General features: G+C 39.2%; 1 protein-coding gene across 1 annotated transcript in view; it reads left to right on the forward strand.

Moving 5' to 3' along the window:
* The first annotated feature begins 176 nt into the window (after positions 1–176).
* The window catches only part of LOC139946539 (E3 ubiquitin-protein ligase UHRF1-like), a 35,003-nt gene continuing 9,322 nt past the window's right edge, over positions 177–25,857 (forward strand). Inside the window, exons 1-13 of the mRNA XM_071944233.1 lie at positions 177–611; positions 3,589–3,819; positions 6,241–6,617; positions 7,949–8,117; positions 9,966–10,137; positions 11,534–11,720; positions 14,885–15,008; positions 15,486–15,593; positions 16,499–16,603; positions 19,990–20,096; positions 21,472–21,634; positions 23,434–23,571; positions 24,259–24,397. Of these exons, the coding sequence (XP_071800334.1) occupies positions 459–611; positions 3,589–3,819; positions 6,241–6,617; positions 7,949–8,117; positions 9,966–10,137; positions 11,534–11,720; positions 14,885–15,008; positions 15,486–15,593; positions 16,499–16,603; positions 19,990–20,096; positions 21,472–21,634; positions 23,434–23,571; positions 24,259–24,397 (2,173 nt within the window). The 5' untranslated portion in view covers positions 177–458. The remainder of the gene's footprint in view (positions 612–3,588; positions 3,820–6,240; positions 6,618–7,948; positions 8,118–9,965; positions 10,138–11,533; positions 11,721–14,884; positions 15,009–15,485; positions 15,594–16,498; positions 16,604–19,989; positions 20,097–21,471; positions 21,635–23,433; positions 23,572–24,258; positions 24,398–25,857) is intronic.

Here is a 25,857-nt window from a genome sequence, read left to right on the forward strand (position 1 = left end):
TACCCCAAACCTGAGTGTATATGGGCGGTCGATGCGGGCGCTGTTGTTGAGTTGGCCGCACTGTTTGTGGAAGGAAACGAGAAACGACTTGCATCAAGACTACTCCCGCTACGCGCTTACTTTAAATATTGACCCGGGGTCATTCAGGTTTCCCGCCACTCTGCACTCACATGTACAATGTACTCTATGCACACACACAATATAATGCAGTTCCACAGATCAGTACGGTGCAGTGGTTTTGAGCACACTTTGCAAAACAACCTCTCGATTGTTTTTTTGAGAAGCGTGCAGTGCATGCATGCTACTTTGCTACTTATACTACAACAGTACGCAGCCAGTAGCATCACATCTCTACATGAACTGCCCTTATTAGTTAGTTGTGCTGACTTCTAGATTTGTACATTTCACACCTGTTTTGAACAAGTTTTAGTCTCATTCATTGAGAGCAAACAGTTATCATGTGGATACAAGTTCGTACTTTTGATGGGCAAAAGTCCATTCGTGTGGATGGGTTGTCAAAGTTGACCAAAATTGAGGAGTTGAGATCTAAACTGGTGGACCCCTTCAGTGCCCCGCTTGATCGACAGCGACTGTTTTATCGAGGAAAGCAGGTAAAGTATTTTACGTCTAAAATGGGGTTTGAGACAGTAAATAGTGAGGACGACAGAGTTTGGCATTCTGGAGTCAATGTTTACTTTGTGAAACTAAACGAAAATTTGTTTATAAATATAAAAATAGAAAGTTTGTTCGCGTCTCATTAAATTGATTTTTAAAATTAACTTCAAAATCAAATTTCAATTCATGATTGATAGGAATGTCAACCACGGAAAACTACTTTTTCACAAATTTTTACAGAGTAGGTAGATTCACTAAATTTTAAACAACATCTAGGCCTAATTAGATTAATTTTGACATAGGGCCTAGCTGGATAGGTCTCTGCGGGTCGTTGGTGTCATGTAAACCCAAGTTACGCCAGGTCAAAGTTCAAAAATTTTGTGGATAACTTTCCGTATGGCGGCATTACTTTTTCACTCATTTTTACAAAAAGGGATATCTCATTGAGGTAAATTAGATACTATATTATATCATATCGAATGAAAACGTGGTGGCGCCATACGGAAACTTTTCCGTCATTGTTTTCATTAACAAAAAGTGTGATTTTCTTGAATAAATCGTACAAAACTAAGTCAAGTATTGTGTTTTGATGGTATTTTGTTCAAGAATAACGTGTTGGCCAATCTCTATATCAACTGCACGCATTAGCGTGACCCCAGCCCGTAAGTTTGGAAAAACCCCGCCGTATCGCTGTCTTGAAAAGGCGATCGCGACAAACTGCGATGACCAATCGTTTAAAAAAAAAAATCATTTGATAGCTTAAATTCTACTATTTTGAGTTGTCATTGAGGCAACAATTGCCTCTTTTTATATATATTCCAATTTTACGCTTTTCCTAAAATTTAACGTACAAATGTGCACATACCAGTGTTTCTTTTCCACCAACACTTCAACAAATTTCGTCTGATTTCTCTGCGATGGGCATAAAAGGTTTCAGAAAAAGGCCACCTTGAAAGTACATCCAGTTATTTTCATGAATGAACCATGTAACATCAAGTAAAATCCAATATCCTTGCGCATGTCTTACACCAGACTGAGCGCTACACACCCCGTGTCCAACTCGACCTTGCCGCAAAATCCATAGCCAAAATGAGTGATGCGGCGCGAGGGCGCCCTCTATTGGTAGTGACTCTCCCTACAGAAAGGTTCTAGCCTATGCGTTTTTATGTCATTTTGGTAAGTTAGATACTCATTTAATAGGCTATTTTATTCCATATATAATGAATGTGTGGTGTGGCAGGATACAGAAAACTTTTCCACCCACGTTATGTCAAGATTTTGCCCATAATCCCTAGTTTTGTCAATTTACTGTATCTCAAAATGTGCACGCTCGTTTTGGTGCAGGGCTGGCAATCGCTCGATAACCATCATCGGCGCCATGATGGTTTTATGCGCACGGTCATGAGGAAGAACAAGAGTTTGGACAACTTTTCATCTGACAACTTTTTGTCGGACAACTCAACGGTCTGACAACTCAACAACGGTTCACACAACTTGACCAGTCAGACAACCTGACAGGTGGTACGGTCTCCCAACCGTAGGACAAGTGGACTGAAGTTGTTGAAATTCATCGAGTGCTGATTCGGTTTGCTGGACTTACCTAACCTTTCATGTCGCTATGTAAAGGATGTTTCATGGTTTTACTTTGCATTGCTTGTGCTGATAAGCGTTCCGCTGTGGTGGCGCTGTGAGAAAACTATGCAAAGACTACTCGTCGTGCTTGTACATCTACAAACATCATGGCTGGACTATTGAGCAAGATGTTTCATAAAATAACATGAAAATGAGTGAGCCCATTTAGTTGAGTGCCTCCATGACTGGGGAAATAGACAGGTGGATTTTAAAGAGTCTGGTAGATTTCACTGTAAGATTTGTAATTCCCTGCAACTTCTTCTAAAGCAATCATTTTGTGGTTTTGTCAACCACTTTTTGGTCGACTGAGAGAACTGATTCTGTATTTATCCAAATGCATGTCAAGACACTTTTCCCCGAAGTCTGTGCTTTTCCAAAAATATGCCATCTAATTTTGTAAGCCTACCTATGGTTTGTCATAATTCTCTGATCTTTAACCATCAGCAAAATGGAGGGTGACATATATCAATATGTAGCTACATGTGTATATTGACAGTGCATTCAACAAATAAACCATGTTATAATATTTGTTTTACAATACTTCACACTTTTCCTTGAATCAGGAAAGCTCAACATGTTACATTGCCACATCTTTTCATGTGTATGTAGCACGTTAATTAATATCCATGTAAGCTTCTGTGCCAATGGCAAACTTTGCTGGTTTGTCTCTTTTGCTGGTTTCAACATCACCACATTATTTCCTCTGTAGCAACTAGAATGAATCAACTGTTTGGAGTTGCTGAATAGTGTACTAAAGCAGAGAAATGTGGTCACTGAAACTACAATTTGTGGTTAAGGCCCTCGGCATTCTGGATTACTGTTGAATGGATATGAAAAGCACTAGTTCATCTGGTTCACATGAAACACCACACAATGTAATAACGCACTCTTGTTTCTGACGCATGCCGACTATTTTAGCATTGTATGACACTGCTCTAGATTTGCAAAGGTTGTGGGTTTGAATCCCACCCGAGTAATATATGCCTGTGATTTTTTTTACAGATTTTGGGAAATTACCGAGTATACTGAGTGCTTACAGTACACTCATTGGTGTATATGGGTATTAAAACCAAAATGAATATTTTTAGCATACATGAAGTTTTACTTGAACAGGCCTGGAATTACACGCATGACACTGGGGGCATGGCCTCCGTTGGCCCTGGTCTTGGCCTTGGTGCCCCTTTAAAAGTTTCCCATTGACTTTAAGATTTTACAGTGAAAGTGGCCTTTGCAAAATGAAAATGGCCTTGCTCTTTCAAAGGTGAAATTCCAGGCCTGGTTTTAAAATGTGTTTATTTATAAAGTGATTGATTGCATCGTCGATTTGTTGGTATTTTTCAGTTGGAGAATGGACAGACATTGTTTGACTACAGCGTTGGTTTGAATGATATCATTCAGATCATGATCAAAGCAGAGTATATTCCCCAAGAGCCTAAAGCAGATAGTGGTTTTGTATCAGAGACCAGTGACTCCGAGCATTCTACGTGTACTTCAGGGGGCAGTGAAGTAGTCTTGGAATCGGATGATCAACCATCTACAAGTAAAGAAGGACTAGCTGAAGGAACATACAAGGTGTGCATTAAGCTATACAATCTATCAGGGATGTGATTTGTCTGTTTTTTTAAACAATCCATTTTTTGTTTGTCCTAAAAAAAAAAAGGAATTTCTTTTTTCTTTCTTTTCACTGATCAAATTCAGAGTTCAGGCTTTTTCTTAACAGCCTATTACACCCCTGTTGCTTAATTGAGTGGTCTGCCTCAGCACTGAAAATATTGCAAGGGTTTTTGTACCTTTGAAGGATTCAAATCCCGCTAAACCAATTCTTACCTAGAGCTATAAATAACCAGAGTTATGTGGATGGGTTTGAACATTACAGCGCAGGGGTAAACTGTGGATGGGTTTGAACATTACAGCGCAGGGGTAAACTTGTGTGTGTGGTCATACAGGTGGTCCATTTCTTTCTTTACTTGTTGGGTGGGGTTAAAGGTCATTGACATTGAGGAGAGCTGTTTGTAACCACCAACCACATAAGGCAAAGTGAAAAGAATATCAATTGATCATCATGTTTTTCCAAGAAGAGGATGAGGGCCTTTTTGTTTTTTATTTAGGGGCCAAAGAGCATTTTAAATTAAACTGGCCACAATTCTTCAGTTTAAAAGTCAACACCTGCTTTATGTGGTTACAAATTCTTAAAAGATAAGTTAAAACTGAATAGGATTAAAAAAAAAAAAAAAAATTTATGCAGCCTCAAAAAAGGATGAGGGAGTGGACGTTCAACTGGTGTTCGTTTTAATTTGGCCTAATGTATAGTGCTTACTATAAGAGTGGCATTGATTCATTTACACTGAACTTTGTAAACCGTGATTGACAGTTAAGATGTTATCAATTGATAAATAACTTGAGTGAATTTAACTGACCTACCTACAGGATTTGATATTGTTTGCTCTTTCTAGGTGCTGTCTTGTAAAAGGTTTAAATGGCTGTAGCAGTGTGTGTTTCATAAAGTAAATCTACTAAAACATCTGGGGTCGATTTCACAAAAAGTAAGGACTAGTCCTAACTTACGACTAGTCCTAGGAGATATACAAATTGCATGAATAGTCCTAAGTTCGGACGAGTAACTCGTCCTAACTAGAGATAAGACTAGTCGCAACTCTTTGTGAAATCCATCCCGGGGGGTTTTCATATTTTTTTTTTGGCGGGGGGAGGGGGTTAACTTTTTTGTCTTTGGTGATGTCTGGGTAATAATTGTGATGATTTTTGTCTATCGCACACATTCCTGCGGTTGCTCAGCGGCGTGTGATTTAAAGTTACAATGTTTAACACTCCAACAGTCAGTAGATGTTTTTTTGGCTGAAATGCTCCCTTCTGTGACTCCATTCCTTCATGTTCTAGTCAATAATGTGCATTTCACTGCAAATTATAACATTGTTATTTATTTTATGCCTCACCTGATGGGAAGTGAAGCAAATTCCTTAGCTCACAGGTTTAAATTTGTAGACACATTCCATGTGCTGGTTCAACCACAAAATTCAATGTGGCCTCAGTTTCAACCAGAAAATGCATCTTTTCTGACTGCCGTATAACCCAAATGTTTTGCAAGGTTGCAATATTCTGCATTTTAAAGCACATTCATGTTAGCCATGTAAAGATCCTAAACTGACCTCATGGCATGGTAATGACTTAAAGCCAGTGGACACTATTGGTAATTACTCAAACTAATTATCAGCATAAAACCTCACTTGGTAACGAGTAATGGGGAGAGGTTGATAGTATAAAACATTGTGAGAAACGGCTCCCTCTGAAGTGACGTATTTTTGCGAGAAAGAAGTAATTTACCATGAATTTGATTTCGAGACCTCAAGTTTGCCTCAATGCCCCCGGTCATTGCCTGGGTGCCATTGAAATGGTCCTGTAGAAGTTTACAATTTGCCTAAGGAGAAAATGCCTTGGTGCCCTTGCCATTTTAAAAATGAAAAATACAGGCCTGTTAGCTGACAATGCTTTTGGGGACAATCGAAAGGGCGCACTGTTGTGATTGACTGTATTGTCAATCCTCTAATTTGGCTTATTGTTGACTTTATCAAAAAAAGAAAGACAGTTCTCTACAGAACAAACTCTACCTTGCAAGTAGATACACACATGGTGTTAACGCAAACCAAATATATATTGATACCTCACCATGCAATACCTCAAATCATGTATCAAATAAACACAACCCAGGCCTGTCCATTACACCCAGGCTATGTAGGCCGTTGCCCCTGGTTTTGGCCTTGGTGCCCCTTTAAAATGTTCCCAATTGGTTGATGATTTTCCAATGGAATTGCCCTTTGTAATTTAATGAAAATGGCCTTGCCCTTTCAAAGATACATTCCAAGCCTGACAATGTATTAAATGTATTATGTGTTGCTACAATCATGTGTAGCCTAGGTTTTGAGCTTATCTTGGACTACTGCAATATAAGTTGTACATATTTCTTCATGTGTCATACAGATTGGTGACTTGATTGATGCGTTGGACTTGAGCATAGGAGCGTGGTTTGAAGCTAGTGTCGTAGATCTATCTAAAGCGTCCGAAGAAGAAAACACTGAACTGAAGCACACAGATACAGCGACTGATGTCAACGACGCCAAACTCGTAGATGCCAACCACAACATCAAAGATGAAAACGACAACTCCAAGATGGATAATGGCCTGGCTTTGAAAGTAAACGGTATCATGAAGGAACAAAATGTATGTATGAATGGAGTCGCTGTGGAAACTACAGAGGATACAAAAGGTACAAATTCATCAGAGGACATCAAAACTGAAGCACCCACAAAACTGCAGACTTGTAACGATGGCTTTGTATACCACGTCAAATTCGAAGGGTAGGTAAACCAAGACAATAATTAGCCCATTTCAACTTTACCAAGAATATTTTGTTTTATGTGATAAAACATTTAACTCATCACAGACACACAGAAAAGGTTGCCACCTGTTTTAGCCATGGGTGCAGTGTATTAATACAGATTATATAGATTATGCACAAAGACACCAGAAGGTCATGTTCCTTTTCACTCTCTATGGAAATTAGATGTTTTCCTCAACACAATTTCCTTGACAGGACATCATGATATACCAATGAAGATCACTAACCACAAATATTTGCAACTAAACATAAACCGAATCATCCTGAAAATGGTACTTGTCTTAGGTGAGTTTATGGGTCATAGACGCAAAAACCGCATATAGTCGCTAGTTTAATCCACTGCCGTTGCAATTCTAGAGCTAAAATGCCAACTAGACAACCGAGATCGCCCAGTAGCTAGAGACTGTTTGAATCCTATGTTTTATAATGATACAATTGCAAGTGTTAACTGTTCAGACATGTTGTTTGTACATACAGGTATGTCCTCTGTCTAGCCTGTTTCACTCCACTGCAGGAGGAAAGCCTCTTCACCGACTCTCTTCAACAATTCTCAATTTCACTCTATCCTGCGCTGTCTGTTGCCAAGCAATGCCCCATATGTAATTAGTTCATCTCTCCATCTTCTGTTTTGTCGCCCTCGTTCTCTTGTCCAGTTTCTTGGAGTCCAGTCGGTTGTTTTACATGCCACCTGCTGTCATGCCTCCTTGCTGGTTGGCCTGCCCATCTCCACTTTTTTTATTTAATCGTCTTAGTAATATCCTGCACTCTTGATGTCTTTCTTAGGTGCTCATTCGCTACCCTGTCCTTCTTTGTTACTCTTATCATAGGGTGTGTTCGATTAGCTTCCTTGGGTCGACCCCGGTATGTTCCAATAGCTTTGACGTCATTTCAGGGGCTCACCCCAGCAAGCCCCAAGTACCCTGCTTGTGGAATGGGTCATTTGGGGCTGGCCCGAGGTACATGACGTCACTGTGAGTGAACGTTTGATTAGCTCTTGTCAGGGGCTCACCCGAATGTGCACCGGGGGATCGACACGGGGAGGTTAATCGAAAGCACCCAACTTCCTTTCCATTGCTCTCTCTGTCACCCTTAATTTTTTTCTCAAGCCATTTGGTGGTTGTCCTTGTCTCAGCACCGTACGATAGGACAGGTATGATGCACTGATCAAACACCTGCCTTTTCATGTATATAAGATGGGTGTGGTCTCAAAAGATGTAGCTGAGTGTGCCAAACTTAACCCATCCTAACTGGATTCTTCTCTTTGTTTTCTCTCCTGTTTGGTTGTTTCAGGTATGAAGACCAAGGTATACTGAAACTACCAGATAAATACTTAAGGCCTCGTGCACGTACGATGATTGACTATGACGACGTTAGAGTCAACGATGTGGTGATGGTCAACTACAATCCTGATGAACCAAAGGAAAGAGGTTTCTGGTATGATGTACAAGTCACTGCTAAGGTACAGTATTAATGAAAAGGAAATTAAAGAGTGTGACGAAGTCTTAAAGACACTGGACACCTTTTGTATTTGTCAAAGACCAGTCTTCTCACTAACTTACTTCTCAATTGGTGTAACTCACCATATGCACAAAATAACAAACCTGGGGAAATTTAAGCTCAATTGGTCGTGGAAGTTGCGAGATAACAATTGAAGAAAAAACACCCAAAGCTGTGTACTTTCAGATGCTTGATTTCGGGACCTCAAATTTTAATTCTGATGTCTTGCAATCAAATTCAAATATTTTAGTGGGAAATTACTTATTTCTCAAAAACTACATTACTTCAGAGGGAGCCGTTTCTCACAATGTTTTATGCTATCAACAGCTCTCCATTGCTTGTTACCAAGTAAGTTTGTATGTTTACAATTATTTTTAGTAATTACCAAGTGCCTTTAAACATTTGTTGTGGCCTTGTGATAAAGGATCATGCTGCTTTATCACACGACCATGACCCTTCAAGGATTTAAACAAAATGTTCAAGACCGATTCACCACACTTTTGTTCCCATTCCTAAATGCCCTGAAAGTGATAATGAGAAAATAAAATTAGCTGTTGCAAACAACTTACCAACTAAAAGGATTGATGGTATAAATGCAAAAAATAGTAATAGACAACGTTTCGACACTAGCAGAGTCTTGTTTGAAATGGTTAGCCTTTGAAAAAGACTCTGCTAGGGTCGAAATGTCGGGCCATTTACTATTTTTTGTTAATAATGTAGGAAAATCTGTAATAGCAACACGCTGCCGATCAAACCATAAACAATGGGGCGAACTCCTTCTCTTTTTGATAAGTGCACTGGCTTCTTTTACGTGCGCTACACAACACACAGGACCAAAGGCTTAACGTCCCATCCGAAGGATGAAGCATCATGGTTAAGTGTCCTGCTTAAAGGGTATATGTACTTTTTCCTAACAAAAAACACAATGTCAACAGATATACATTAAACTTACACAGTTTGAAGATAATGATAGTAGAAAGCTTCCATTGAAATTTTACTTACTGAGGTGCTGTAGTTTTTGAGAAATGAGTAAAAGTAATAATTTTCGTCTCAGTTTTAGCATGTAAAAACGTGTAAACGAGTTATGCTATGGTTTTAGTATAATATCATAACTGGTTAAGGGGATTTTACATGCTAAAATAGTTTTGGTCTCATGAGACCAAAACTATTTTGTGACTTGTTTTACTAATTTCTCAAAAACTACACAACCTTAGTTAGTAATATTTGAAGGGAAGCTTTCCACTATCATTATCTTCAAACCCTGTAAGTTTAATGTAAATCTGTGGATATTTTGAAAAAGTACCCGAATCCTTTAAGGAAACGAGCATTTTACAAGTTATTATCACAAACTTGGAGCTCTACGGTGGACTACCAAGAGTTAGCACCAAGATTAGGACAAGCAGGTGACTGCCTCGGACATAATGTTAATAACAGGTATTTAGAACGCTCCTCATTGTAAACCATATCAAAGCGTTTACACAAAATAATAATACTAAATAAACATCTAAATGAGCTGGCTGGTGCTATGGCCCCTACTCAGGGTCACTGTTCCCATGGCAGACCACAATCCACCTATGTGAACACCTTGTGCCGGGACTCTGGCCTGAGGCGGGAAGAGCTGCGTACAGCAGTGGAAGACAATATATTTGGAGGGCCACCATCCGATGTTTGAAGGGCCACCATCTGATGTTTGGAGGGCCGCAATTTGATGCTGCACATCAGCTGAATGAATTAATTAATTGAACAAGTTGGTCAAAACTGAGTGATGCATTTCAAATTTTTTTATTTTTTTAAATTTTCTTTTTTACAGAAATCAACCAGGACATACAAAGAAATGATTGGTAATGTCAGACTTGGAATCGATGCAAATGTATTGAAGGATTGCCGTATTCGACTAACAGATGAAATATTCAAGATTGAGAAACAAGGAGAAGTGACCTGTGACCCAGACCTTCTCAATGGAGAAAACGAACCTTTCAAAAGTAAGCTATTTTTGTTTTAAGTTGACTGGTGAGCTAATTCACTTAGTGGCTAATCGATAGCACCAACACGAAACTCCCAGTTGGTTCATTGTTGTTTAACCTTCATACATGGCTAAGTTCTTGCAAATCGTATCCCTAAACATGCAAAGCAAACTATGATTTGCTTCTCAAACTTGGCAAAAAATACAATAAAAACTCTGCACCACAACTACTAATACCCCTCTCCTAATATTTATGCATGACGTTGCCATTCTAAACAAAAATGAATCGATTATGGACTCTGACATACTTAAAGGGAAGGTACACGCTTGGTAATTACTCAAAACAAAATTAACTGACGAGCATTGGAGAGCTGTTGATAGTACAAAACATTGTGGGAAACGACGCCCTCTGAAGTACTGTAGTTTTTGAGAAAGAGTTAATTTCTCACTAAAATAATAAAAGACTTAAAGCTAGAAGTCTTTTATTCCTATCTGGAGGCACACAAATTAGTCCAACAAGGTTGTTTTTTCTTTCATCATTTTCTCGCAACTTCGATGACCGATTGAGCCCAAATGTTCACAGGCTTGTTATTTTATGCACATGATGGGATGACACGGCAAAACGTGCAGAAACAAGGGTGGGTTTTCCCCATTATTTTCTCACAAATTAGTCCAACAAGGTTGTTTTTTCTTTCATCATTTTCTCGCAACTTCGATGACCGATTGAGCCCAAATGTTCACAGGCTTGTTATTTTATGCACATGATGGGATGACACGGCAAAACGTGCAGAAACAAGGGTGGGTTTTTCCATTATTTTCTCTTGACTCCAATGACTGATTGAGCCTAAATTTTCACAGGTGTGTTATTTTATGTATAAATTGTAATACACGAAGTGTGGGCCATTGCAGCCCTGATACTTCACGACGGCAATTGCCAACTGCCTTGCCCCTTTCAAGCTGAAGTATCAGGGCTGCCTTTGGACAATACTGTTAATCGATGTTGTGCGATTGCTTTAAGCAGCATGCAGCATCAGAGTCCAGCTTTCTCCAGAAGACGATCAGAGTATACTTATCAAAACGCCGAGTTGAAACCAACGGTTCTTTTCAGAACCACCCCAACTCATTTAGAGGTTATGATTGCATGGTGTTCACTCAAACCTTTACTATAGATCTAAATCTAGCAATTATAGATAGTTCCCACTAAATCTCACACTTTTAAGTCGGCCATTTTACAGGCAGCATCAACATGTTTGTCCGTGGCTGGTTAGATTTATTATGGTCAAAAGCAAAAACCCAATTTACCAAGAAAGGTTGTTCATAGGGATTCACTATCTATAGGACCATCTGATTTTACATGACCATGTATTCAGCTGTGCATTGCAACCATTTTGATTGATTTTTGTTTGTCCAACCAGGGTCCAATAAGGCTGAATGTGCACACTGTAAAGACAATCCAAAGCGTAAGTGTAAGCAGTGTGCATGTCATAAATGTGGCGGTAAAGACGACCCAGATAGACAGCTCATGTGTGATGAATGTGATATGGCATATCATTTAGCATGCCTAGACCCACCATTGGAAGAAATACCTGATGTGGAAGAGTGGTAAGTACATCTAAAAATCGTTTGATATCCTCTGGGATCCCGAATTGAATACCATGGGGGGGGGGTACTAAACTGCTCACAAAAAGTAAGGAAACTTTTTTCAATCCAGTATATTTGTCATTATTTAATACTCTCTTTGTATATGGTATATATCATTACAAAGCTGAACTGTTCCTCTTAAAAATGATACCACACTTGCAATGATTACATGTTGCTGGACTTGACCACATTAATGAGAATGAGACAATGTCACAAATCAAATGTGCCAAAATTAGCAATTTTGTGTTACTGTGTGAACAATCAAATTGACACTGTAATTCAAACAAGCAAGACAACTTACTGATCTTAATCCACTTTATTGAGACAATAAGTTTGGTATAGAGCAAGACAACTTACTGATCTTAATACACTTAAAGTTCAGTAGCGAGTGGATGATCCGAAGGCGTTGATGACAGCCTGGCACCTTCTTCGCCATGCTGCACACAAGTCTTGTAATGCGTTGATGATGAGGGATGGCATTCCATTCTTCAATAAGGAACCTGGTTAGGTCAGCCACAGTTGATGTGTTGGTGGTTCTGGGCACGGAAAGCGAGGCCAAGCTGGTCCCACAGATGTTCCATGGGATTCAGGTCTGGACTGTTGGCGGGCCAATCAATCCGGTGCACCCCAACAGTTTTCAGGTAGTCAGTCACCAGCGTTGTCATCTTGAAAGATGGCATTTGGTCCAAGAGTTTGCAAGTATGGGACTGCATTCGGCTGTAGAATATTGTCTTGCAAATACCAATCAAGGTGTTTTTCATGAGATGGGGTTTAATTGTGTCCGATGAGCTCACTGGTGCAAATCATTGTGTAAATCAATCATGGTTCTGAAAAGCTTGATCGGTTTGAATAATGAGCATTACCTAATGACCATTCACAGACAACGGTAATTTTGGCACATTTCATTTGTGACTTTGCCTCATTGTTATGCATGTAGCCAGATTCAGCAACATGTAACCATTGCTAATGTGATATCATGAGGAACAGTTCAGCTTTGCATTGATATATACCATATACAGAGAGAGTATTAAATAATAACAAATATACTGGGTTGAAAAAAGTTTCCTTACTTTTTGTGAGCAGTTTATGTGGATTGGGTTTTCAATCCCTACTTGACTGTGTAGGTTTTCCCTGGACGACTTCTCTGGGATTTTTCTCCCACATTTTTCCTCCAAAAACTGAAATTTCTTCAATATATTCTCTTCTTGTTTGGCTCTATTAAGAGTGTTTAGAATATATATCCAGATCTGTACGACCCATCGGTACGACCCCTTCGTACTACCCATCTAGGACAACCCACCAGGTCCCAATTTTATGGCTCTGCTTACTGTAAGCAAAGAATCGGCGCTATTGGAAGCAGGCAATTCTGTGCTTACGCGGTTAGCAGGGAATTTTGGCTTCTGGGCTTGTATATCCCACGTTACTAGGCATCCTACGCTCGCGCAGAAATTCAGCGCTTGCACGTAAGCGAAGAATGGTGATCATAAATGTAGATTTCGGCGATAAGCAGAGCCGTGAAATTGGGCCCTGTACGATAAATCAATTATGGTTGACCATTAATTTAGGTTTTTACCCATACACCGATGTGTCTTAACATCTATTATACAAATTATGTTGAATCTCTTCCATGAACCATAATATCAACAACTGTGACTTGAACCCACGCTCTGACAAACACTTATAGCTTGAGCTTATTTTTCTTTTATTCATTTAATTCTTGTATGCAGTCGCCAGACAAACAAGGCCTGAAGGCCACTTCAAGTTGTGGGCTACAATTATTTTTTGTCCAGGAGCTGTTGCCACCTACTCCTAGGCAGCGTTGTAGCCACGGTGGGCGGGCCTGCCCAGCACTGACAATTTCCGCCCGGCACTTCAGCTGAAAAATAGACTGCCGCCCACCACAAAATTTCCCCCAAAATTAATAAAAAATTAAAAGTTCTACTGATTTTGATCACATTGCAAGACTAGAATGTCATGTTTTTTCATGTTTTGTCATTTTAAATGCAGTTTGTAATTTTTTTGAGCCAGAATTACGAGCAATAAAAACCTCAAACGTGTTTTCCCATGTAATTTGCCTCTTGCCATCTTGTGAAGTTTTCTTCGTGAAATGTGCCCTGACGTTTTTATTGAACGAACTATAGTACAGTGTAGAAGGCGTACCGTCTATACCAGGCTGACAGCAGTGCTGGTATCGTGCACATGTACACGATGTATGTGTGTACATGTAGTGTACACCAGCGCGCGCTGTGGTAGACCCTAGAGTGCACTACAAGTCTAGTCGTGAGGTTTTCGCGGGATTTCACGCATTCCATGTACACACAAATAGTATCGCCACACAACAGTACAAGGGCTGTGTAAAGTCTAGTGTACGAGTTCGCGGGTCCCGGATGTAGGCATGTAAACACGTTCGCTTCGCCCACACGTGTGTGACAGCGCGCTGGGTTTTTAACTTGAATGAGATCTGTGTAAATTTTAAGATGGCCTCGCAACGTACGGTAAGCTGGACGACTTTTTTGGAAAACGCAAAAAGACTGGAAGATGATATAAAAGTATCTCGTGCAGCTTCAGTTAGTGCTGAGAATGAAACTGTACCTGAGACTATCGAGACAGTTACTCCACCTTCAAAGGTCAAGTTCAACTTTATTGCGGCGGGATTACAACAAGCAAACAGCAGAAACTGTTTCAAAAACAGTCTGTTCACAACAAATGCATCACAATTATTTTGTATTAACACATTTTTGTAATAACAATTGTCATTATACTTAAAAATTGTGATTCTTTAATCTTACATAATGTGCATTTGGCACAATTGGAATGTTAATATTTAGCCCTGAAAACAATCCTTACAACAAAGTACGCGCGCACTGTTCGAAATTTCTGACCAAATTTAAATTTAGCTGCGCCCACCACTAAAAATGTCCTAGCTACAACACTGCTCCTAGGGCTGAAACAGGGTTACCCCTTTTACAGTCCATACATAAGTAGGCTTGGGTAATATCAATTTGAAGCCTGGCTGGTAGAGCAGAAAGCACTACCTCCCCAACGCTAGGCCACTCCCCCATGAATCTCCCTAATGAGGTACCAGATAGTAAATAGTGTGTGCTTTGTATGTTTGTTGTTTTCAGGTATTGTCCATTATGTAAAAATGATGCATCTCAAGTCGTGATGGCTGGACAGAAACTCAAACATAGCAAGAAGAAAGCCAAAATGGCGTCCTCTATCAACGGAAGCACAAGAGATTGGGGAAAGGTCAGTATTATTCAAAGTTGCTCAGTAACACGTATAGCGCTTTTTACACCCAAAGGGCCTCTCAAAGTGCTTCCAAGATTATTGCTCCTGGTCACTGGGCCTTGATTCATTCCTTAAGCCATCTCAGCTCCCTGTGCGACAAATATGCGCTACTTGGCTAATCACAAGAACCCCTCTCTGCCCTCACAGGTACCCATTTACCCATGGAGAGAAGCAGTTGTAGTAAAGTGTCTTGCTCAGGGACACAAGTATTATGACCAGGATTGGAACCCACACTCTGCTGAACAGAAGCACAAGAGCTTGAGTTCGGTGCTCTTATCCGTAGGATTATTAAAGCACTGAAAACACCAGTAAAATATATACGTTTTTGTTTTATAATATTGTTACATTTACAAAGTAGTCCTTAACGCAACACAATGCCTAAATATTGTATTGTTAGACTGTAATTTGACGCTGGTATAATTATTATATGTGCAGGGAATGGCTTGCCAGGGTCGCACCAAGGTTTGTACCATCGTTCCACCCAATCACTTTGGAGAGATCCCTGGTATTCATGTTGGCCAATCATGGAAGTTTAGAGTTCAGGTAAAGTATAAAATAATCATTATCATTGTCACAGATATCTTGGTAATAGCACTTTCGCATTAATGCTATAAAATAGAAGCTTAGTAACCGTTTTACATATCTTAGATTTCTTGAACGTACTCTGATTTTTTCAAACAGGTTTACTGGTTATTCATGTTGATTGTACCCATATACACCGATGTGTGTTGGCACTGTATACTTAGTACTTATCCAAGATCTGTGAACAAAATATCACAGCCATATTACTCGGGTGGGATTCGAACCCACGACCTTTGCGATTCTAGAGCAGTGTCTTACCAACTAGACTACCGAGGTTGCCCGGTAGCTAGAGGCATTTTGAATCCTATGTTTTAGCAGCAGGTACTACCACAATTTAATAGATGGAAAAAGATGATGGTATGTGACTATGGTGCACATAGACTTAAAGACACTGGACACTGGTCAAAAGACCAGTCTTCTCACTTGGTGTATCTCAACATATGCACAAAATAACAAACCTGTGAAAATTTGAACTCAAGTGGTCGTCAAAGTTAGGAGATAGTAATGTAAGAAAAAACAGCCTTGTCACCTGAAGTTGTGTGCTTTCAGATGCTTGATTTCGAGACCTCAAAATCTAATTCTGAGGTCTCGAAATCAAATTCGTGGAATGCTACATCTTTCTCGAAAACTACGTTATTTCAGAGGGAGCCGTTTCTCACAATGTTTTATACGGTCAACCTCTCCCCATTACTCATTACCAATTTAGCTTTTATGCTTATAATTATTTTGAGTAGTTATCAATAGTGTCTACTGCCTTTAACAGGGCCGATATCGGATAAACTGAACAGGTGCACTTCCATGATGATTGTATCAAACTTTGACGAGGTTAGAAACTGAGAATAGTTTTGTGTGCATTGTTAATGTAGGTGAGTGAAGCAGGAGTACATCGCCCTCATGTTGCTGGTATTCATGGCCGAGAGATTGAAGGAGCTTATTCCATTGTCTTAGCAGGAGGTTATGAAGATGACGAGGTGAGTTGGCAAGATGACTAATAAGGGAATAAGGGCAGGGATGCAGTTTTCTGGCTATTGCCGGAATTCCGGCTTTTTCAAATTTTCTCCGAGTTTTTCCGGCGCTCCGTGTTTCATCAGGCCGGAAAAATAAATATTTTTTGAAAAAATATTTCCGTATTTCATCCGGCCGTAGAAAATATATTTTATTGAAATCAGATTTCCGGTGCTCGGTACTCCATCTGGCCGGAGAAAATGTATTTATTGAAAACAGATTTCCGGCGCTCCTATTCATCTGGCCGGAGAAAATAATATGTGCCGTCAACTCGCCGTCAACTCAACAACTGAACCACACACAGATGGCAGGTATGAACTAGTCTTTACCCACCGCGTCAGCGATCAATTAACATAAAGTGCAGTGCATACTACACATGCAGTACCAATCAATGACACCTTGAGCCAAGACTATTCCAAATGCAGGAAAGCGCCCTCTGTTGTCGAGGTTGTACAAGGCTCTGTGAAAATGCAAAATGGCCGCAGACGGCTTTGTAGCTTAAAGCCATTACACTTTCGGTAAACAGTAAGGCCCACACTTCGTGTATCACAACTGATATAAAAAATAACAAACCTGTGAAAATTTAGGCTCAATCGGTCATCGGAGTCGGGAGAAAATAACGGGGAAAAACCACCCTTGTTTTCATGGAATAATATTTCAAGAGAAGACTTTCACCATTACCTTCTGTGCACCCTATAAGTTATTTTTTTTTCTGTGCCGAAAGTGTATAATGGCTTTAAAGAAAACAAAATTCACAAAAAAATAAATTAATAGAACTGAAATGTAACTTAAAACTTTTCAAACGCTCTTTAGGCTAATACTTTAAAGTTTTATGCATCTTTTGTGGATTTTAAATTTATTTTGGAGGAGTTGCTGGCAAGTTGGCGGCACCAAGCAAGTTGACAGTAAGTATTTGGACTCGTTTTCCCAATGTGCGTTGGTGACCGATTGAACATTTTATTGCTAAGTTTTTTACAACCGATCCTCAAGTCGCAAAACCATAACATGGTTGTTGACGAAGACAGATTGTTATCAGGAGCAGAGAGGGGAATTTTTTTTCCCCCATTTTTGTTTTGTTTTGAAAATGTTGTTAAAGTCACCTGGAAGTGGTATTTTGTCAAAATAAAGTTTTTGTCACTAAAATATGTGTTTTGATGAGTTGAATATGAATAAACAATTAACTAAGGTTAAAAAAAAAAATAAGTTTCCATGTTATTTACAGATAAAAAAAAAGGCCCGACCCGAGAGGGCGCTGTTCGTGACGTCAATCGAGGCGCAATGAATCGCATGCAGTGCCAACACAAGATAGTGACGCTTGGCGCAAGCTAAAAACATGCCCTCAAAGTTGAAACAATACCTGATTTTTTTCACTTTAGGCAAGTGCTCCTTTAGGTTCGTCACGTCTTTCAGGTAGCTTCTTCGACTTCCCACTAGCTGGAAAAATTGTTGGGATGGCGTCATGTTTTAGAAAAGAACTCTTCTCTTCATGTCAAAATGTGTAGTGAACTCCGGATTCTCGGAGCACGATGGCTTGAAGTTTTTCCTGCACAGTGCTGGAAAAGACGTCGGACCGGACCACTTTGCAAACTGACCCCATCTTTAGTTGTTTTGCTGCACCCAACAGCAATACATCTGGTCGACATTGCGGGAAAAATGCAAGAGTTTTTTTTCTCTCGAAACGTACAAACTCACGACTAGGATTTGAGTGTACTTGCACATACGTGTGTTCGATGTTCGATCGAGGCAAAGTCTGCCTCGATTCACGTCACAAAAGGGGTAGGCGGAGTCAGCCCCACACAACTTTACTTATTTTTGTAAACATATACAGGCCTGTGAAATCTCCGCTTTAAAGCGGATTTCCGCTCTTTTTAATTTTCCCAGTCTGCATTTTTCGTGGGTTCCGCTTTTTTTCCGTTCCGTTTTTATCATCTTTTTTTTTACGAAATAGATCGTCAAGCAGCACGTACCTGGAACCGGGAAGCACTTTAATTGCGATTTGATTTGATTTTGACATGAGTCGGGGACTAGACCCAGTAAAATGCTCCATCTTGGTCTTTCATTGGAGCCGTTGTTAATTTTTCGTTCAGCGCGATGTCTATTTTACATGTACTTCAATGTCATTATTCAATTGCACCAACAGAGGGCGCTTTACTAAAAAGCCAACACCTTGAGACAAGATTAGGCACACATGGTTTTCCCCCATGCGACGTCTGTACGTACGTACGTTGTGTGTACAGTATATGGCAGTCGACGACGAGGACTCATCGCGCTTGTGGATTTATTTCTAAAGGAATGCTACACAAATATATTGAAAATGAGGATGCACAACACATTGTTACATGTAAGAATTGTGGCCTACTGTTTCTGTGAATGTGTTGTCTACGCTTCAGTTTTTAATTAAAGCCTTTTATTACATTCGTAATTTTGGCCCAAAATCCGGACAACAATTTTCCGCTTTTTTTTTCATGACCCGCTCACAGGCCTGCATATAAATCTTTAAAAACAATTACTCAAAAAATTATTTTATTGTTCAGAAACAAATACTCTAATGTTTGAAGACAAAAAATATATATTTCCAGGTGACTTTAAATCTTGTGAAAAATAAAAAACAGATATTCGAGACGAAAATCAGACTTTGTCTGCTGTTGTAGGGGGGGGGGTCAGAAATTCTTCTTTCTTTATGTTTATATTTTTGGGTCTGAGTAGGGGGGGGGGGGTCACATTCCTTAGCAGCAAATATTTGTTCAGGCTCTGAGGGAAGAGTCACTGGCATCCCTGAAAAGGGTAGCCACCGGCAGAGTCGGCAGAGTCTTGGCCGTGTGATAAAGGCCCAAGCCGAAGGGGAGTACCTTATCCCACGGCCACAGCTAAAACACCTAGACCAATAATAGGGATGGCCAAACTGTCTGGGCTATTTATCAATTTGTTATGAGGCTTTCATAAAAAGGCTTTCACAAAGAGGTAACATTCATGTGAACTAAGGCTTTCACAAAGAAATGAGTTTGCTAGAATATAATTGAAGAAAAAACACCCTTGTCGCACAAGCCGTGTGCTTTCAGATGCTTGAATTCGAGACCTCAGCTGAGGTCTCGAATTTAATTCAAATATTTTAGTGAGAAATTACTTCTTTCTCAAAAACTGCGTTACTTCAGAGGGAGCCATTTCTCACAATGTTTTATACTATCAACAGCTTTCCATTGCTCGTTACCAAGTAAGTTTTTATGCTAACAATTATTTTGAGTAATTACCAGTAGTGTCCAGTGTCTTTATGTACAAGATACATGTCTAATAATGAGGTGACATAGACCACCTTGTAATAGTCTTTTGTGATTATATCTGATTTGTTGTGCAGGATAGAGGTGAAGAGTTTCTGTACACTGGTAGTGGAGGTCGTGACCTCTCTGGCAATAAAAGGACAGCTGAACAATCTATGGATCAAAAGCTCACTAAGATGAACTCGTAAGTAAAGATGCTAGGCCTGGGCGACTAATACGGCTTGTGTCGTAGTCGCGACTATTAAATAATTAGTTGAGTTGTGACTACCGTTTTCCAACTACTCTGTTAATCGTGCTGACACAATTACTACAAAAGTAGTTGTATAACTAAAATCATGACTACTTAAAAATTAGTCGCGACTGCCTGTTTTATGAACCAATTGTGTTGGTCACGACCATTTATGACAACATAACTTAACTACAAACTACAATCAGACATCAGTATAGCGCTTGCAGCAAACACTGCCACAATGCATCTTGAGAAATAAAAATTGGTTCTGACTGTTGTCGTCGTCGTGACTGTTTGAGGTGCGACTAGTCGTGTAGTAAATTTCACTAGTTGCCCAGGCCTAGAAGATACTGTTAATAAGGAATTAGTCATGGAATAGCAATCTATGGATCAAAGCTCACTAAGATGAACATGTAAGTGAAGATACTGTATAAGGAATTAGTCATGGAATAGCAATCTATGGATCAAAGCTCACTAAGATAAACATGTAAGTGAAGATACTGTATAAGGAATTAGTCATGGAATAGCAATCTATGGATCAAAAGCTCACTACGATGAACATGTTAGTGAACAAGATACTGTATAAGGAATTAGTCATGGAATAGCAATCTATAGATCAAAGCTCACTAAGATAAACATGTAAGTGAAGATACTGTATAAGGAATTAGTCATGGAATAGCAATCTATGGATCAAAAGCTCACTACGATGAACATGTTAGTGAACAAGATACCGTATAAGGAATTAGTCATGGAATAGCAATCTATGGATCAAAGCTCACTAAGATAAACATGTAAGTGAAGATACTGTATAAGGAATTAGTCATGGAATTGCAATCTATGGATCAAAAGCTCACTACGATGAACATGTTAGTGAACAAGATACCGTATAAGGAATTAGTCATGGAATAGCAATCTATAATCTATAGATCAAAAGCGCACTACGATAAACATGTAAGTGGAGATACTGTATAATTAATTAGTCATGGCATAGCAATCTATGGATCAAAAGCCAGGGCCCAATTTCATAGCACTGCTTTTAACGGAAAGCAAAATTTTGGGCTAACTGTAGCAGAAAAATTATGCTAAGGTGCAAGCATATTTCAGAGGTTAGCAGAAAAATTAGGCGGCCATATTTATTAGGGCGTTCACCATGGATTTCCATTGTGATGTCATTTGTTTTCGTGCAGTACGAACCAGAAGGTTAATATGCCTTTTTGTGTGTAACAAAAATTAGCTGCTAAGCTGCTCTATGAAATTGGGCCCAGATTGAAGCCAGATATGCAGCTAGTAGTTTTCTTAAACCCAGTCATTGTATATTTCTACCGTTTAGGGCTCTTGCCAGAAACTGCAACGCTCCATTAGATTCCAAGAAAGGTAATGAAGCAAAAGATTGGCGTGCTGGAAAAGCAGTGCGAGTCATCAGGAACTCTAAGGGGCGAAAACATTCCAAGTATGCCCCAGAAGAAGGCAATCGCTATGATGGTCTTTACAAGGTACACTTTTCTAACTCTGCAAACACTAGACAACTGTTGCACGCTGTGACGGGATCCATGGCGTTTTGTACACGCGTGGGTGCCATTTGCCACCGTTTTGTTATACCTTTGTAACATTGTTATTCCTCTTATTGAAGTTCTGTTATCTTCAAACATTATTATGATGGAGTAATGCATAGTTTAATTAGCAGACGAACAGTTTCTCAAATAAGAAACAATTCTTCACTGTTCCCTCGATCCCGCGGGTGTTTCGTACACAGCGCTGGAAATTGACCAACGGTGGACACGATCAAGGTGATGTACACCTGTGTACATCACTTTTCATGTTACCCGACCCCCGAGCCATGTAACATGCGTCTTTGTGTTATATCAAATGATTTGTTCTTGACCAATAAAACTTCACAATTTGTTACCCAGGTATAACAATATTTATTGTGCATCACATAAGCCATTCCCGTGTTTGATTTGAGTAATGTCTGGTACAATGACTTGCTGGATAACAAGTAACTGCTTAAATTTTAGTTTCTCAGACTATAAAGACGGTTTCTATGTCCCATGATTCAGGGCAAGCTTTTGCTTAGTTAATTAAAAGACGGTGAACCAGACCTTCGTTTATAGAAATAGGAGCTCTTTTAATCGCTCTCCTGAAAATACTCAGGAGCTCAATTTGGGCTCCTAAAAAATCACTCTTCTTAAATTGTCCAGGAGCTCAATTTGTTTGATAGCATACTCAGTTTATGTATGGTTTATGATTACTAAAATGGTCAGGTCGGATCGGATCGGACTTGGACGTACACAAATAAAATTTACAGACAAAATAAAATAAAACAACCCCGATCCCACTCCCGTGTGACAAAATACCGCCGATTTTAAGGTTTTATGTTTAATGTTTCCTTTTTTCTAAAATGTTTTCACATTTTATATAAAGCATTAGAAAATACACATTTTCTTACGAGAAAATACGTCGTTGATCCATGGTTGATCTAGTAGTAGTTCTAGTATTGCACGGACGACGTATACAGCAGCGTGTGTGTGTACGTACGTACGTAACATACATGTAGTAATGTACCCGGCTGCGAGTTCGTAAAGCTAGCACTCTGTTAATTGCGCTGCTCAATCTCGAGATTGCACAACAGATGTTGATTGAGCTACGTACGTCGACGGTATGCGCTTTGCCCTCGCATTTGCGCTGCCTGGAAATGCGCTAAAACTCCCATGTGACACGTCGAGTCTTGTCTCAATGTGTTTATTGCTGGTTCGCGTAGATTTTACCACTAGAGGGCATTTAATATCACGCTAGTGCCATCGTTCCAAAGCGACCTCTAGCGTTCAATGTTTCTTTTATTTATTGTTGCACGCAAAGTAACAACGACTGGTGTGAAATCTGCTTTTGTGTTATAAATAAAATACACCGTAATGATCGCGGAGGAGCGCTGTCGATCGCGCACCTGAAAACAGCCCCAGGAGCGCGGTAGGAGCGCGAGCGCGATCACGCTCCTCAAAAACGAAGGTCTGGTGAACACCCATGTTTGCTCATCTGGAGGTTGCTTTACAAAAGATTGCCCCAAACCATTTTGACATAACAACTGTCCCTATAGTCTGAGGAAATCCAATTTAAGCTGTAACTTGTGCCTAAGCAAGGCATTGTACCAGACATTCAAATCTAACTCCCAAATGGCTTATTGCATGGATTCTATTTCAGTTTTTCATTTTAAAATTGCTTCTTGATCTGTTTCAGCATGTTCATCATCTTTCAAAGTAACAGAGCAATGTATGTATTTGTTTGATTCCTTTTGTAGGTTGTGAAGTTTTGGCCTGAGACAGGGAGAAGTGGGTTCTTAGTATGGAGGTATTTACTACGTAGAGATGACCCTCAGCATGCTCCATGGACTAAACAAGGACAGAAGAAAATCAAAGCACTTGGTCTTGTCATGGAGGTAGTGTCACTCAATCTAATTTTCCTTCTGAGAACATATTTTCCGTTTGTGTCGAAATGAGAATTGAAAAGTAAAAATAACCAAATATGGGAGAACTTAAGCCATTTTCATACTTCCTGCGACTGCGACTGCGACTGCGACTGCGAACGCGATACGAATTAGGGCGTCACAGCCCTGTTTTCACAGCCAATGTTCACAAGTTGGGTACATTTCAACTGATGCAAATTACTAAATTGCCAATGTGTGACATCAAAATTTGTATCGCATTCGCATTTTCAGAAAGTATGGACCGGGCTTTAATAGTTATTGTGCGGTATTAAATTGATTTTCCCAAATTGAAGGCATTAAGAAGCATAAGACCAATAAGAAATCCCTCCCCTTACAAGAAATGGATGAAGTATGTAATAAAAAACAAGTTATGCTGAATGTCAAAAAGTAATAGGTGTAAACAGGATAAGCTATTTCTACCCTGTTTTTCCCCCACTTTTTGTTTAAGGGTCTAAAAAGGTCTTTACTTTGACTTTTTGAAATGTGCAGATACCCTGATGTAGTTCTTTGTGTAAAACATCTGCACTTATGACTAGTTTGTGAAATTGGATTATTTGGCCTAGGTTTGTAACTTGACCTTGCATGTCTAAACTTTAAATATTGACATTTGTTTTTGATATATTTTGATATATTTGATAGTATCCGGATGGTTACCTTGAAGCAATGGCCACCAAAGAGAAAGAACGAAACGGAGATAAAGATTCTGGTAGTGAAGAGGAGGTCAAATCGGTCAAGAAAGGTCAAAACAAGGGCAAAGGTCAAAAGAGAAAAAGAAAAGGTAAGAGGCATTGCTGCTAACAACAAAATGTCAACATATTCAATTCTGTAATGAAAATGTAAAACTGCTATCAATGGTATGTTGAGGTACAGCAAGCATGGAGGAAGGAAGAGAAGGAGCTCGAACGAAGGGACTTCAAAAGCCGAACCTGTGGTACCGCGGTCGTTAAACGGTTTTTTGTTAAGCCCGGTTCATAATTCCTGCGGATGCGAAGCGAATTTGACGTGAGTTTGACGTCACGACCCTCCTTTCGCAGCGATATTCGCAGGTGAGTAGAGCAGAGGGCAATTGCTGCAAATTATTCGTCGCGAATTTGTGACGTCAACATTCGCTTAGCCTTCGTATTTGCATGAAGTATGAAACGGGCTTTACTCTGCCTTCTCTTCCTTCCTCCATGCACCAAGTGAGAAGACTGGTCTTTGACAATAAGCAAAGGTGTCTAGATGCTTTTAACATGCCGTGTTGTGTATATTGTAAATATCAATGATAAACACTTGTCATAGACTACATAAGATGAGTATTCACCCCCCATTGTTTTTCATGTATAAGGAGTATGTAGTAATATGTTTAATGCGTATAGATAAGTACAAGATGTCCATGATTCCTTACATTATCCTAGTTTGCCCTTAACTAAATTGTTTCCTATGAGAACCATACTTATGCTGTGCATTTCTAGGTATTTTGTCTATATCTTTTTCAGTGCCATTCATATGTAGCTTTTCTTTGTCTGTTTGAGCTTTACGTATTTGCTTTTGTGGTTTTTCTTGTATTTGTATAAACGATTGATATATATCTTTTCCTATATGAACTATACTTACTTTTCGGCCTGCTTGGCCTCCAGTGTTGGTTCCAGCTTTTTGTATTTTCATTTTGTGGGTTTTTCTTGCAATTTATTAAAGAATTACATCTAGTATATATATAGTTTTTTACAGGTATGAACTTCTTTTACTTATGTAAAATGTAAATGTACATTTTGACCTGCTTGGCTGCCAGTGCGGGTTAATAAATAAACCAGAATTGATTTATTTTATGATTGTGTAGAAACTGAAGAAGATACTGCCAAATAAATAAACCAGAATTGATTTATTTTATGATCGTGTAGAAACTGAAGAAGATACTGCCAAATAAATAAACCAGAATTGATTTATTTTATGATTGTGTAGAAACTGAAGAAGATACTGCCAAATAAATAAACCAGAATTGATTTATTTTATGATTGTGTAGAAACTGAAGAAGATACTGCCAAATAAATAAACCAGAATTGATTTATTTTATGATTGTGTAGAAACTGAAGAAGATACTGCCAAATAAATAAACCAGAATTGATTTATTTTATGATTGTGTAGAAACTGAAGAAGATACTGCCAAATAAATAAACCAGAATTGATTTATTTTATGATTGTGTAGAAACTGAAGAAGATACTGCCAAATAAATAAACCAGAATTGATTTATTTTATGA

Source organism: Asterias amurensis, chromosome 13 (genome assembly GCF_032118995.1).
Source record: "Asterias amurensis chromosome 13, ASM3211899v1".
Lineage (NCBI taxonomy): Eukaryota > Metazoa > Echinodermata > Asteroidea > Forcipulatida > Asteriidae > Asterias > Asterias amurensis.